The sequence below is a fragment of the Bactrocera dorsalis genome, chromosome 2 (genome assembly GCF_023373825.1).
Source record: "Bactrocera dorsalis isolate Fly_Bdor chromosome 2, ASM2337382v1, whole genome shotgun sequence".
Taxonomy (NCBI): domain Eukaryota; kingdom Metazoa; phylum Arthropoda; class Insecta; order Diptera; family Tephritidae; genus Bactrocera; species Bactrocera dorsalis.
The window spans coordinates 87,453,194-87,467,487 of NC_064304.1; the positions used below are offsets into that span (position 1 = coordinate 87,453,194).

The window sequence follows — 14,294 nt, forward strand, 5'->3', positions numbered from 1 at the left end:
AAGATTAATAAGCTGCGCAACCCCAAACTTGGTTATAGCCCCAAAACACCATTAAATAAGGCGAATGCCTTATGGTAGATAAAATACAGCTTTCCAAAAAGTGCTCTCCTTTCCTGCGGCGCACTGTGGCATTTACATCGGGCCCAAACATTAAATTTGGATTCGTCTGAAAAAAAAACATTTCCCCAGTCTAATGCAGTCCAAGTTTTGTGTGATTTTGCCCACTCTAGCCGTAATGACAAGTGGTTTTTTGGCTGAACGTCGCGTTCGTAATCCAAGATTATTCAGAACGGTTTGCATAGAACATCAGGTTATTTATACGTACATATATTTATTTATAGTTTCGGAAAAAAATCGTATTTTTTAATAATATTGCTCACACTCCAATCACTTTTACCCATTTCACGAGCTATTTGAGGATAATTTATTTTACATGAAGCTAAGATTTCTGCTTTCATCTCTATTGCCAACACCATGTTCAACTTTACTTATTTTTGCATCTGATTCAAAAGAAAATACCGCAAGTACTGAAGTAGACACGTGCAGAGACTAACGGTTTCAGAAATTACGGTAAGCTAATGTAGTTACATAACAAAGAGGCCAAACAAGAGAAATAGTGTATTTTAAGCGAATTTTCTACTGCGTGGCTTTTTTTCTCTGAGTGTATATCTGAGATCCGAATACTTTGTGATGCCAATCAGTTTAATGCATACATATGCATGTATGTATATATTTCAATGGCATACATATACTTATGTATATACATATGTGTGTACATGAATTAAAATTCGTTAACGATATGAGTAGATAGTAAATAATCACTAAGTACCTCGTAATAAGAATATCATATCAACTTTATGACCGAAAGAAAGGTATATGCGAATATGAAGTACACGAATACTCTTATACACTTTCATATATTCATACATGCGATGGCTTACAGCCAAAGTGACAGATATACTAAAGCAAGCAAGCAACATGAAAACTAAACACATTTGCCAAAAAAACATAAATGCCACTAAATAGTGACAGTTTTATTTGTTTTATTTAGTTAACAACAAAAACAAACAAAATTCAATTAGTATAAGAGCGCAATAAAAGTATGCTTGTATAAGTTTCCGCATGGATTCCACAAATAATTACTGTTATTTCATTCTGCTTGATGGCTTGTTTCAAGTCGGTATAATTTCGAATTCCTCGTTCCAAAGCCAACAAACAAAATAATTATCTTCCTATCCTTTTATTTGATATCAGTGATTATTTAAAAACATGGAATTCCATAAACTCATTACAGAAAACTGTGTTGTGATCATTATACGAACCAAGTTTTCAATATATTCCACATTATCTTTAAACAGCTTGGCACATCCTAAAAAAATGTTGTTTAAATTTTCATATATGTATGTATGTACATGTATGCTTCATAATGCCAAAGTGCTCATTTGAAAAAAAGTCTACCATCAAACCTTCTCGATAGAAACCAAAACTATTCAACCCCTTAGAAACCGAATAAGTGGACCCCAGTGCTTATAGTTGACTTTTTGCCGAAAATATCGATCAATGTGTGAGATATAAATATAATTGAAATTCGAAGAGAATCCTTTCATGATAACAATATATCTTAATGCTAAACATGGGTTAAATCGGGTCAATACTTCTCTTAGCTCCCATATATGTACCTAACAAAAAGATTTTCGGATTTCCTGGTAACTTTATACCGCGTATCAATATGTAAAAATGAGAGAGCATATTTTACTAATAACAGTATATCTTTGGGCCTAAAATGTATAGAATTGTAGAACTTGGCTTAGCCCCTATATAACTAATTTCAGAATTTTCGAGCATCCGTCTAACCTTCCCCCATATAGATTGGTGATGGTGTGTAAAGGCACCTTAATGAAACAGAGGGAGCATTTACATAATTAGAAACGGCATGTTCATAGTACCATATGAGTTAAAATACATAAATGAAATCGATTAAAGATGATTTAGTATAATTTTTGATTTCATTGCGATTTCACTGAACGGTACATGATGGACTCAATGTCAAATACGTTGTTCTCCTCCAAAATGCTATGCATCAAAGCAATTGATATTTTCTCTATATAGCATAGTACTTTCTACTCGGCAGTGCAACCTGATTGTGACGTAATTCTTGCGGCGCTACCGCAGATTTTAATTTAAAATTCTTCATTTCCTGAAAAGCTGTCTCGTTTTTCTTTAATAAGTCTACGAACAAAGCGGCGTTTACCTAAAAGGGTATTAAATATTCAGAACTATCCTTAGCATCTTTGGTATTGACGTTTTCGTAGCCGATCGCATACTCACTTATTTGAGCGTTTCCATTTGTCATCAACATTTTCGCGATTAATTCTTTTTAGAGGATTGATAAAGAAATAAATATGTGGCCTTCGTGATAAATAACGCTTAACTAGTCAACTTTGAGAAAGCTATCAACAATTCGAAGCTTTAAATGAAATACTTAGTTTAAATTTTAAGAGCTTACAAGCGTACTCTTAGAGATAAAAGCTCATTGCCTGCTGATATATGATATACAGTACATATGTACTCGTATATGAAGATTAAGAGTGAAGTCGCTTGCCAGCGTTCTCCATACTCTGGCTACAACCACAGACGCTTGCGTTAGTTTATTTATTTAAAAATTAAATTTTTTTTAACTAGTTTTTCGGCTTCGATGATATAAAACTATAATTAGCGTAGATAATTAATTGTTGTACATATTGTACCTATGATTAGATGAAAACATTTAATCTCAAAGTGGTATCTTTCATTCGGAATATATTTAAAGCTACGTTCCTTTTTATTAATATATTCGGGCTATATAATTAAATATATGTATGTATATGGGAAAGGACGATTACAAATCGCAAAACTTTTTTAGGCACTACATATATTTAGGGGTTACTAGGAGAAACTTCTACGAAACGTGGCAGGAAAAATGGAACTGTTCGCTTGAACTTATATCTTTATTCTTCCATTTGGAAAAATATCTTTTTAAAGTGGTATATTTAAAATTTTTTCATTTTTCTCAAGGAAATAAACATTTTTAATGGTGGACTCCAAGATTTAATATAATATTTATGATCACACCTTCTTCTTCTTCTTTAGTGGTGTAGACAAATCAAGTGACGTGGTCATAGCCAAGTTAACAACAGCACCAATGCGTAAAGGACCATAAATCTTCCGCAAAACCTTTCCCTAGAATACTCCTAAGGCCGACTCATCAGACGATGTCTTTGTCCGTGCCTTCGTACCACGTATTAGGACGCAGAATAATGAGGGAATTGCGGAGTTTGATCGAGAGTTCATCGAGAGAGGACTTTACTTTTCAATTGCCTACTCCGTCCACAGTAGCACCTGTTGCCAAAAGTGTTTATTTTTGTTGGTGCTGTTACTGTTTCCAATATATACGAAATTATCTAGCACTTCAAAGTTATGACTGCCAACAGTGACGTGTGAGCCAAGTCACGAATGCGACGACTGTTTCTTGATGACAGCATGGTCAACCCTACTTCAATAAATTAACTTAAGCCTATGTATATAAACTGCCAAATGAATCAATCAAATCAATTTTCATATTTTGCTTACTGCATTAATAAAAAAACTGAGTGATTTCAAATTTAATACGATTTTAAAGCGTTTTATTTATTATACTTAAATTGTTCTCCATAAAATACCTACTTACTATACTAGGTACATAGGTGTTTCCTCGTAAAATACTATTCAATTATGAGATCTGTGTCATATAATGCATGTAATTCTTCTCTATTAGCCACGGCAAGATTTCTTTCACTTGCTGAACATATTTGGGATTATAAAACATGCGTTTTTTAAAAGTATTTCCCGCCTCATTATTGCTCATAAATGTTTCAATGTTGGAATTTTCATGGGGATCTAGTAAAGCCACTGCCAGCATCCGTTGAACACAAACAAAAGCTGTTAGGGTAAATAATAAAAATTCATGTAATAATAAATATAAACTTTTATATTTGATTCATACCCCACAAACCATACTTTTCCAGTTGAGCATTTATCTGCTCGAGTGTAGGTATTGGTCTCAGGTAATTTAACCGTTTCAAGTTTTGAATCAACTCGGTATGATAAAAATGTATGAAATTGTCAAAATTTTTCAATTTAATGTTCCATTGTGGCGAAGTCATCAAAAAGCAAAATACATCCATTGCGAAACTTCCATACTTGGGTAGCTGAAAATCAACGAAAAGCACTTCCTGAACGGTCTCTCCGTCATCCTCACTGTGTCGAAACATGATGTTGTTTATCCAAAAGTCGCCGTGGTTAAGAACATTGAAGGCTTGTGCATCGACATTGCCAAATTTTAAATATAATTCATTCATGTTTTTCATGTAATTCAACTAAGGAGACAACAAAAAATTAAATTACAAAATTATTAATGCGGACAATAGTGTTCAAAATTTCAAACGAATTGACGCAGTAGTTTTGAAGTTATGAGGGCCACTGACTTTGAAAACATGGTTGTGAGGAAAACGCTTTTAAGTTTTGAAAACTTATGTAAAACGTTGAAAAGTCAGGTATAAAACCACTCGTAACTTCGTCAGTTTTGCTCCAGTAGACTTGAATTTATGACAAAATATTCTTCAAATATTATACATTAAACAAGAGAAAATTAAAAAAAATTTAAAAACCTTAAAAGTGTGAAATTTTCGGTTTTCGTAAAACACTGAATTACTTACAATGACCTCCTTTTCAGGAAGCAGCAAATCATAGCTCTCCAAACATTGAGCAAACGGCTCATTGAATGCAGCATTCATATTTTCAATAAAGGACAAATTCTGCTGTGAGAAGTAGCTGTTTACATACTCTTCTGGGTAATCACCTCTTATTTCAACTCTCTTAGCGGAAGCTGCATGCCACTGCGCCAACTTTGCAAGCACCGCTTTAGTATGCTCTTCGTTGAGACCCTCTCGCCTTGGCGCATTTTCAAAGCCCCTTGCCTGAAGATCTTCCAGAAGAATATAATTACAAGTTAGTTCGTGAGCAAAACGATATTGTTTTGGTTTGAAATGTAATTTTATATCGAAATTTGCACATAACTCCTCTAACTCTGGCACGATGTTGTCGTACATATCCGATTCGGTGACAAATAATTCATGATAATCATCAGCTGACGATGGCGCTTTCTCTTCATTGTTTACGTTCTCATTTGCTTCATTAACCTTCAGCGGAATTTTTAGTATGAGTTGCACGCGTTGGAGGCTTGTATCTAAAAACAAAAGCACACCATAAAAGTAAATAAAATCAGAGTAAAAACTGTAATGTAAACAATTTCAGTTTGAATTGCGCTCATATGTGAAAAACTTATCTCACCTTTCAGCTTTATATCGGCACGAATTCTTATAATCGTAGTAATATAGTTTTCGCCGTCATCTAAGGCTCGAACTGCAGAAAAGTTTATAAGATCATCAAAATCTTCGAAATTCTCACGGAGAAATAATTTAAATTGTTCACATGTCACCAAAGCTGCAGTTTGTTTGCTCATCTTAGCTCACATTTACATATATTCACTTGCAATGCATGCACGACACTGACTGATCGAGATGGATTACCTACTGTCCCATACGTACCGACAATAATGCATACAGACAAAAACCAAAGCTTCGACGTTCACGAACTATTGTGCTCTGAAAGAGAAATCGTCTCAGTGACGCCTACTTATTAGAGTTAACCAGAGTTGCCACTTGAGAAAAACTTTGTGTATCGTATATCCACCAAAAATGTTTTAAATCTATTAAATTTTCTTATCATCAAAGCTTTGGGTTTCACTTCACATTTCGAAAAATATGTACATATGTACATACAAATAAACATTAGAGATCATGTAAATTTAGCTATATATTCTTAATTTTCTTCAAGCAAATCGTCACTACAAAAGATAACCAACTTGTTAACTGACATGTCGAAAAGTTTAAGTCTACATTTACCTGACATCGATCTAATTTAGTTTGTTTACTGCGCAGGTTTCATATACTTTTTGCTATACCGAAACCCCATAGTCAAACCGAAGTATTTACATGCCCCTTTATCTTTGATTCGATGAATGAAGGTGAAGAAATCCGCGAATATATCAATTTCATAATAGTACTTTCCGGTTCTATTTCAACTAGAGTTAGGTCCCTCATTTTCCACACATTGAGCTGATGATTTCCATTCATGATTATTTTTTAGTTAGTATGAATAGTAAACAAGAAACTAATTTGATCCTATCGGCCAAAACGACAACGCTGTTGGGAACATTAAATTGGGATATTTACGAATGGGATTCTTGAAAGCAATGCCTTTCACTTGAGGTATAGCTGCAAGTACTATCTAAAAATATAGTTTACAAAACTTTAGATATTAGCAAAACCTAGGAATTTAAGTGCAGTTATATATTTTCTAAATTATATGATTCAATAATAATAGGACAAAATGATACCTAACCTAACCTACACTACGAATCGAAACGTATTAAATATTAGTAGTTTCTGTTTAATTAAGTTGTATGTTTCGGTTCCTTTTTTGGCCCTTGAACATTAGTGAAAAAGCGAGTTTGTAGATAATTTAAAAAATAGTTGCGCGGTAATTCCAGCCTAACTAATATTACCATCAAAATAAAAACTCCCTCCTAATAAAACATTGCCATCAAGTTTTTACTCCATGTTTGGGATATATTAACTTTATATGTTCATATAATCGATGGCCAGAGACACAACACATGCAGAAGTCAGAGGAAACCCGATTTTCATATAATTAAATCGCTGTCATTCCTCCAGAAAGCCTCGATTTTCCATCCAAGGCAAAATCACAGCAATTTCCTTGGCATAACGGGGATTCGCATAAGCCTCGTTGATAAATACCCTATTTAGCTCTTGGTTGCATATTATGGCTTCATTTAAGTGGAACTCGCTAATGCCAAACGACAGCATCACAGCTGGCAGAATTTTTTGGATCACTTCAAAACCTGTCAAGTAAAACCGTCTTAATGATAGTTGTACATATTCGGACATACCAGTTGTAACCGCATTTACCCCACCAATAGAACTTTAATATGGCCAGATGTAGGCCCGTTAACGTTGGTAGGTCTTTGTTATACCCCAGTAACTTCAAGTTTAAGCACAACTCATCGTGATACACCTTGACGAAATAATCAAATTTGCTTATCTTATTTGCCAAGCAAGCGGATAGCAGCAGAGCGAGCAAGTCAATCGCAGGTGAGCCCCACTGACAGTTTGCAAAGTTAGTGAATAATACATCTTTTATAGTGCCAAAAGCATCGTAGCTGTAGAGAAAATTGTTTGGCCAACAATTGCCGTACAATAGAACATTGAAGTCGCTGACATCATAAGGAGCGCTTAACTGCTTCTGCTGCTCGAGGGATTTTACGAAAGACCTCTACAAACGGGAAATTATTCTAACAAGATAACTTTTTTGAACTCGGTGCACGTTAGATAGTACTCACAATCTTATCCTGGTATTCACGCATGTCGTAAAAGCGAAGTCCTTCAATAAATTTACGATTTAGTACTACATCGCGCTCAATAAGCAAAGCGCTTCCATAATTCTGATCAGAAGTGCTAGTTTGAAAACGTCTAAACTGTCTAAATAAAGCGACGTGTTGGTTGGATGCATAAACAGCAGATGCCGCATGGAAAGCAGCCAGTTTTTTCAAAGCAGATTCAATGTGCATAGCATCAAGCCCCTCAGGGCTGCTGGCATTCCGGTAACCCTTTGAAAGTGCATCTTCTAATAGAATACATCCTTTTATAGATCCTTCATTTAATTCCTGGTAAAATGATTTTACAGTTTGTGAAAATTTAACATCCTTAAAAACTTTTGCATAGAGCTGCTCAAAGGCAGGCGTCAACTCGGTATACATGTAAAATTCTCTACTTGCGTCTGAACTATTTATTTCCTCTGACGGTTGTGCCTTGAGCACGTATTGGCCTGTTCGTAATTTTCCATCTACGAAAATCTAAAATAGTACTACGAATATATAGTCTGGAGTATCTTGGTCTTACCTTCTAACTGAATTTCGATTTTAATGGACCAAGAAAAGTTACGTGGGTTCCTCCATTGACAATTGAAATTTGAAATTTTGCGAAAACCTTTTACATTTTGCTGTAGCAGACGAGTTAAAAGAGTCTCGTTTAACCAACTCGATTGTACTGTGGACATGACGAATGCTTTAAACTACATTCAATGGCACGAGCATTCAACTTTTTAACTGAAATAATTCGAATTTATTGAGAATATCAGCTTACCATCTATATCGCGATTTATAGTATCGTTCAACCTGATTAGATAAAGTATGTATTTCTCTTCAGGCTGTTTTACCGTTACCCGTAGGAAATTTTTACCTTTTACCAGAACAGTTATAGGTATCTAATTATGCTTTTGTTGCTCGTGAATACGGAATTTTGAGCTCATTTCAATCGCCAACATTTTCCATGCTTATCCTAAACTTTCCAATGCTGTGTGCATAAGTTTGAGATCATAAATTTGCCCAAATCTATTCATTTTGCTTTAGAGAACAAATAAATTCGTGAAATGATAGAAAAAGGGACAAGAAATGATTTACTAGTCCCCCATTTTTATACTCTATACTCTTTTATACTCTATATATCGTCACCTGAAATGCAAAATAACGTAACAACATTTTCAGAAATTTACAGTGGCATGAATGAAACACGGAATAAAATGGAACATGAGTGAAACAAAATTTTAATATTGGTTAAAACTGGTTTATATATGACCCCAGAACCAGAAAATGTTGAACATATTTAATATTATGTATGTAATTTGAAGTAGTGAAGCGTAATCAATAAGACACTCAATTTCGAATTTTTTGATGATACGTTATTTTGCATTTCAGGTGACGATATAGTATAAAAAATAATTAGTTCAACGAGATGTTACGAAAGGGTTTTATAAGAGCCGTTGTCAAATTTGGACGGTGGGCGCATTTACATGAAAGTTCATATCTCGAGACCAGCACAAGCGTTTTCAATCAGATTTTGTAGGTAATATTGTCCTGACACTCCTACAGTGCAGTGCGAAATTGGGCGATGCAAATCAAGCACCAATCAATGTGTTGAGATAAAACATTATTAGTGCCTCTGAGGTGTGCTATCTGATGACCAAAATTTCAAATGGATACGATCGGATGAAAGCTTGCCCAAAACCCCATATAACTTCGATTTCGCCGAACAAAAAATGTTGAACTTCTTCGCAATACATTTAAAATAAAGTCTTGCAAACACGTGAAGGTATTTCTTAAGCAATTTGCAGGAGTATGAAATGTTCGGTTACACCCGAATTAAGTCTTTCCTAATTTGAAGTGAATGAAATTTGCCGTTCAAAATTAGTCAAGCCATAGCTCAAACACACTTATGAGGAAGAACATATAAAGATGCTGAACTCCTGTTCAAAAGATAAAGTTAAAGCAATTCATCATATCGGTTTAATTTACTTCACATTTTTCTACTGCTTTTGTGTCAAATTTAATAAAATCTGCACAAAATTGCAAGTGCAATCAAGTTGTCACAGAGTGCCATTAAATCTGGGTAGAGTCAGGGTGTTTTGGCTCAATGAACGTACTCGGAGCCATTGTAGTGCTAATCTGATTAATTTGTTATGGGAGGAAAAACAGTGAAAACATACGATTGATATGAACGAATTAGACAACATAGCGCCTCAGTAGCATATTTAATTCAATATGAGCGTAATTTGTTTCATGCATAGCCTTTCGAGGCGTGTAAGTGTCAACAAATAATCGCTTTCAATTTCCACAACTCCGTATCATTCTTCACTGCTGGAAGTCCCGTCCATATTGCGACATTCCAACGCCAGAGTTCTCAAAACTGCTACAGTTTTATTTAATAATGTTTTAATAAGACTATCAAAAGTCATGTTTTCCCCACGTGCTAATCGGTGGCACGTGAACGTCCTTCACTGCGGCGCACACACGAAAGCCAAATGCGCACGATAATCCGCCCTTCTTAATTGGCAGAATGAGGGTGCACTCATCACTCACTTGCTCGCTGGCGCGTCCGAGCGTTACTATTCTACTTAGGGACTGATCGCTATTCGACATGCATACACGGATGCACAAGTGTTTGGCCCGGCGGGGTGCCCACTTTTATGCATGAAGTGTCACTAATTCCACAAAACATATTTCACGCCTTTTTAAGGCGCATACACATTCCCTTATTGCAGAGAAGATTTGAAACAAATGTTGCATTCCAATATTACGTAACAACCCTATTAAAGTTAGCAATAGAAATAACTGTAAAGGACTTATAAAATATTTTTGTAAGGAGCTTTCAAGTAATATCTGCCAATTTGGATTCAATTAAGAAAAATATGAAATGTTGATTTTTTCGTTCACGCAAATGCGTTCATATACTTAGTTCATAACTAAATATATGTATGTAAGTGTTTGAATTTGGTTATATTATATGCTTTACATATACATACATATTTATATACATATGTATATACTTTTTAACCAATGCGTGGTGCAACAAAACGTAAATTCTATGATATTTCTTTGGTTTCACTCCATTAGCTATTACTAGAGGGTTGGCTTTGGGCGCATCCCTTGTCTCGTTTGCTACACACTAACCACACACACAAGCACACATACGTCAGAATATTGCACAATCTGTTACATTTAATTTAATTATAATTTTACGCTTTGCTAATATGTCTCTCCTCGCTTTCCTCCATTAACTGTTTGCCCACGGTCAGGTGCAGAGATTCTCATCCGGCTGACTTCTTACTATTTGTGGTTAGGGTGCATTGTTTACTAACAAGTGTATAATTCCTTTTATCAATGGCAATTACGTAGTGGGATTATCAGGTATATTTTGGTTCTTTACGAACAAATAAAAAACGTTCCCTTGGCGTGTGTTGTGCGACTGTTTTCTAGTATACAAGTACTCGTATATCGCCAGATCAAATAAATTGATCATACCTATTTACTAGTACATATGTATGTACATGCTTGTATTAGGAATTTAAAATTCGTATAATATAACTATTTTGTGTTGTTTAGAAAAAATACCAATGCGGAGACTACTCATCAACTAAAAAGGCTAGAAGCCTGTTTAAAGACCTTTCGACTTACTCTATAAATTTGATGAAAAAATAAGCTCACTTTAAACAGAAATTAATATTATATTTTCGTTATCGCATTATTACTCGTATATAACGGATGGTCGAAAAAGTATTCTAATCAAACTTCAACTTATTTTTTCATATTGATAATGAACTTTAATGAACCAAATATGTGGTGTGTGTGTGACCGCAACAAATGGTGGTCCGATGGTGCAATGTCAGGGTTATATGGTGGATGCATCAAAACTTCTCCACCAAGCTCCCCCAGTTTTTGCCCAGCCATCAAAGATGTGTGCGATCTAGCGTTGTCCTAATGGAAGACCAAGCTCTTTCTGTTGATCAGTGCTGGCCGTGTTTTTTTCGATTGTTTGCTTCAATCTCATCAGTTGTTGAGAGTAAAATGTAAAATCAATCGTTCAGGATGTTCGGAACAGCCCATAGTGGATGGTTTCTTTCAAATCCCACCATTTGTTGAGCTGCACCACGCTTGGACCAGGATCTTTTTCGCACATTATTATCGTATTTAATCCACGTTTCATCCTTTGTTACCGTTCGCTTCAGAAATGGTTCGATTTCATTTCGTTTCAGCAAAGAATCGCAGATGTTAATTCGGTCCATTAAGTTTTCCACAGGCAATTCCTGTATGAATTCTTTAAAAACTTTCCTTATGCGTCACTGCAGCGCTGCCAGCGCGATTTCCAAGCATTGAAGATGTCACGCAAGGCATTCTCCGGAATAGCCTATAGAGTCGAGATGCATGCTGCTGGGATCCCCTCTGTCATCTCAAAATTAGTCTTTTGAGGCAAGGAATAAAAAAAAATCCAGGTGGGCCACATCTGGGCTGCTTATTTGACGATCCTGGTCAATCTTTTCCATAATTTGGTCGACTATTTCAACGATAGATCGACCAAATCGAGGTACACTAATTTGGGTGGCATTCTTCCCTTTTTTATACAAAAATTTCAAAATATAGCGAATTTCTACATTATTTTCACTCATTTTTGAACAGCTGTAATTTTTCTTCGCTGAGGGCCGATCCGGTTGTCTGGGTGTATTGTCTAGATTTTGTGCCATCCCACGAAAGCTTGCGCAAATTTCCATGAACAATTTATCCAATACGTCCATTTAACATCTTTAGAGTATTTTCTATCACGATCATCCTCATTTTGCGATCAAAATAATTTTTTTGATTTTCGAAATTCCTTTTTCAAACCTTCACCTACCGAACCCATTGTTGCCAAAGGTAGGCCTAAAAATAAAATATTAATGCGAATTCTCCGCCTGCATTTCCTATTGTCTTCTGAAGCTGACTTCACTTTCTGCTTGGGATCATCAGCAAGAATCAAATCGCATTTGTATGAGCGAATTATATGTATTTAACAGATATACATATGCACATGGTTCTTTTGATAATAATTAGAAGCTCGATGTACTGGGATAAATCGTTTTCCATTTATGTCTGCTAATGACGGCGACTAATGAATAGATAATAGAGTTTGGGTTGCTTCTTTTATTGCTTATGTAAAATAAAAACAATTCACATTTATTAACAGAACTATTAAGCTATTTTTCACCACACCCTTTTTCCACTTATGTTTATGAAGTTAGTCTTACAACTTAGCTTAAGCTGTGACTATAGGGCGATACGAAATCCCTTTGAAATGCCGCCGGATGAAGATGGTGGTGACCGATCGGGCCGGGATGATGATGCCCATTCATTCCCGCATAAAGATCATTCGAACGCGGTTTGTGCGTCGACATCGGGGCACCAGTCAAAAGTTCGGTCATGAACCCTATGTATGTGATTGCTAGGCGTAGAGTTTCGATGCGAGACAGTCTCTTTTCGTATGCAAATGTTGGTACTTTGCGTCGCAATTTGTCAAAGGCTTCATTTAAATTAAACATCCTTCGGCGTTCGCGAATATTTGCCGCACGTCGTTGAGCCATCGATGCCACCCGTCGACGAGTCTTTTTCGTTAGGCTTCCATTGGTAGATTCCGAATTATTGCTGCGATTGTTTGTGGATCGGTGATTACTTACCAAATTGCTTACCTGTGAGCGTTGCCAAAGAGCTGTGAAGAGCAAACATTAAAATTTCCACAAAAGCGTTATGTAACAGTTGAAGATTCTTCCCAAATTTTACACACCTAAATCGGTACAGGGAAACCCAGCGATTAATTCTTGATATGGCACAATTGGTGGCGGAGGAGGGGCTTCCTGCCCCCATAAAGGTTGAAACGGCACTTCCGGCATATAAGACGGATCGGGATGATGTTGCATTCTAAACAACTCCACGATTTCCGTAAATTTCTATCTCACGTTATAAATTAATATTAAAGAAAATCCAAACTTCACTAAATCTTATCAGACTAAATTGCTCTTGCACAGTTCTATTTGGAAGCTGAAGTTGAAATGTCGCAAAGGCAATGTTTCTTCTATTTAATATAAAAATTAACAGAGCTTCATCTGATATCCTAATATGGCAGCCATTTTTATTCAGGCAACAGTTTTCATCTTTCTGATTGGTGGAAATATACGCTTCTCTTTTAAGGGTAGAAATTAGAAAGAGCGGATGAAAAAAAAAAATTGAAACTACCTCAGTCGAAGAAATATGACACACAGATGGCGCAAAATGGTTGTTAAACAGGCTGAAAGTCAGTAAGTGAACTCGCTGATTGCTTTGAGAATTTTAGAGTTACCAGATGTCAATAGCGAATATTAATTTAAAATATTGTGATAGGAATATTTGAAATATAATTTAGAAAATGTGGACTTTGAACTTGCGAAACCATTTCGGATGGCTGAAGTTGATATAAAGTTAAGAATCGAAAGTCGTCAGAAGTTTGAAACCCCTACCGTGTTTGAAAACAATGAACAGCATTTAGTTCTAGTTAAGTTATGCTATTATTAATTAAACTATTAATAGGATATAGTCGAATAGACGAGCGCAATCCACTTTAAAAGCTCATTTTCTTTTCGCTTGTAATTCCGAACCAGTATCAACTTCGTTGAATGGTTGAAATGAAAATATTCAGATGCTTATAACACTGGTCTCCAGCATTTTTGTTATCATACTATATCTTTGTTGCTTTTATGCCTAAAAATAAGGAAAAGAACAAAAATAGCTCTTAAATATT

At 35.5% G+C, this 14,294-nt stretch overlaps 3 protein-coding genes across 4 annotated transcripts; all 3 read right to left on the bottom strand.

Annotated features, from left to right (window-relative positions):
• Positions 1-3,633: 3,633 nt before the first annotated feature.
• On the bottom strand, positions 3,634-5,712 carry LOC105229522 (uncharacterized). Its single transcript, XM_011209856.4, has 4 exons — positions 5,368-5,712; positions 4,734-5,263; positions 4,022-4,394; positions 3,634-3,957 (listed from the first exon to the last, which is right to left on the bottom strand). Exons 1-4 carry the CDS (start codon positions 5,537-5,539, stop codon positions 3,749-3,751), a joined length of 1,284 nt encoding a protein of 427 aa, XP_011208158.2. The 5' UTR covers positions 5,540-5,712; the 3' UTR covers positions 3,634-3,748.
• Positions 5,713-6,683: 971 nt separating this feature from the next.
• Positions 6,684-8,271, bottom strand: LOC105229520 (uncharacterized). Of its 2 annotated transcripts, none has more exons than XM_011209854.4 (4): positions 8,058-8,269; positions 7,499-8,001; positions 7,068-7,431; positions 6,684-7,000 (listed from the first exon to the last, which is right to left on the bottom strand). In XM_011209854.4, exons 1-4 carry the CDS (start codon positions 8,212-8,214, stop codon positions 6,801-6,803), a joined length of 1,224 nt encoding a protein of 407 aa, XP_011208156.2. In that variant the 5' UTR covers positions 8,215-8,269; the 3' UTR covers positions 6,684-6,800. The 2 variants fall into 2 exon arrangements, with proteins under 2 accessions (XP_011208156.2, XP_029407545.2); XM_029551685.2 differs by having other exon boundaries at positions 6,861-7,000; positions 7,073-7,431; positions 8,058-8,271.
• A 4,389-nt stretch (positions 8,272-12,660) lies between these two features.
• Positions 12,661-13,558, bottom strand: LOC105229519 (protein Fer3). Its single transcript, XM_011209853.3, has 2 exons — positions 13,305-13,558; positions 12,661-13,229 (listed from the first exon to the last, which is right to left on the bottom strand). The coding sequence occupies exons 1-2, from the start codon at positions 13,435-13,437 to the stop codon at positions 12,775-12,777; spliced, it is 588 nt and encodes a 195-aa protein (XP_011208155.2). The 5' UTR covers positions 13,438-13,558; the 3' UTR covers positions 12,661-12,774.
• Between the last annotated feature and the right edge of the window lie 736 nt (positions 13,559-14,294).

Excerpts from the sequence above, each read along its gene's own strand:
- LOC105229522 (XM_011209856.4), bottom strand. The coding sequence starts at position 5,539 with ATGAGCAAACAAACTGCAGCTTTGGTGACATGTGAACAATTTAAATTA. Across the intron at positions 5,264-5,367 it reads TGCCGATATAAAGCTGAAAG|ATACAAGCCTCCAACGCGTG; the intron begins GTGAGATAAGTT and ends TTTTGTTTTTAG. Across the intron at positions 4,395-4,733 it reads TTCCTGAAAAGGAGGTCATT|TTGAATTACATGAAAAACAT; the intron begins GTAAGTAATTCA and ends TTGTCTCCTTAG.
- LOC105229520 (XM_011209854.4), bottom strand. The coding sequence starts at position 8,214 with ATGTCCACAGTACAATCGAGTTGGTTAAACGAGACTCTTTTAACTCGT. Across the intron at positions 8,002-8,057 it reads AATCGAAATTCAGTTAGAAG|ATGGAAAATTACGAACAGGC; the intron begins GTAAGACCAAGA and ends AGATTTTCGTAG. Across the intron at positions 7,001-7,067 it reads ATTAAAGTTCTATTGGTGGG|GTTTTGAAGTGATCCAAAAA; the intron begins GTAAATGCGGTT and ends TTTACTTGACAG.
- LOC105229519 (XM_011209853.3), bottom strand. The coding sequence starts at position 13,437 with ATGCAACATCATCCCGATCCGTCTTATATGCCGGAAGTGCCGTTTCAA. Across the intron at positions 13,230-13,304 it reads GTTTCCCTGTACCGATTTAG|CTCTTTGGCAACGCTCACAG; the intron begins GTGTGTAAAATT and ends TGCTCTTCACAG.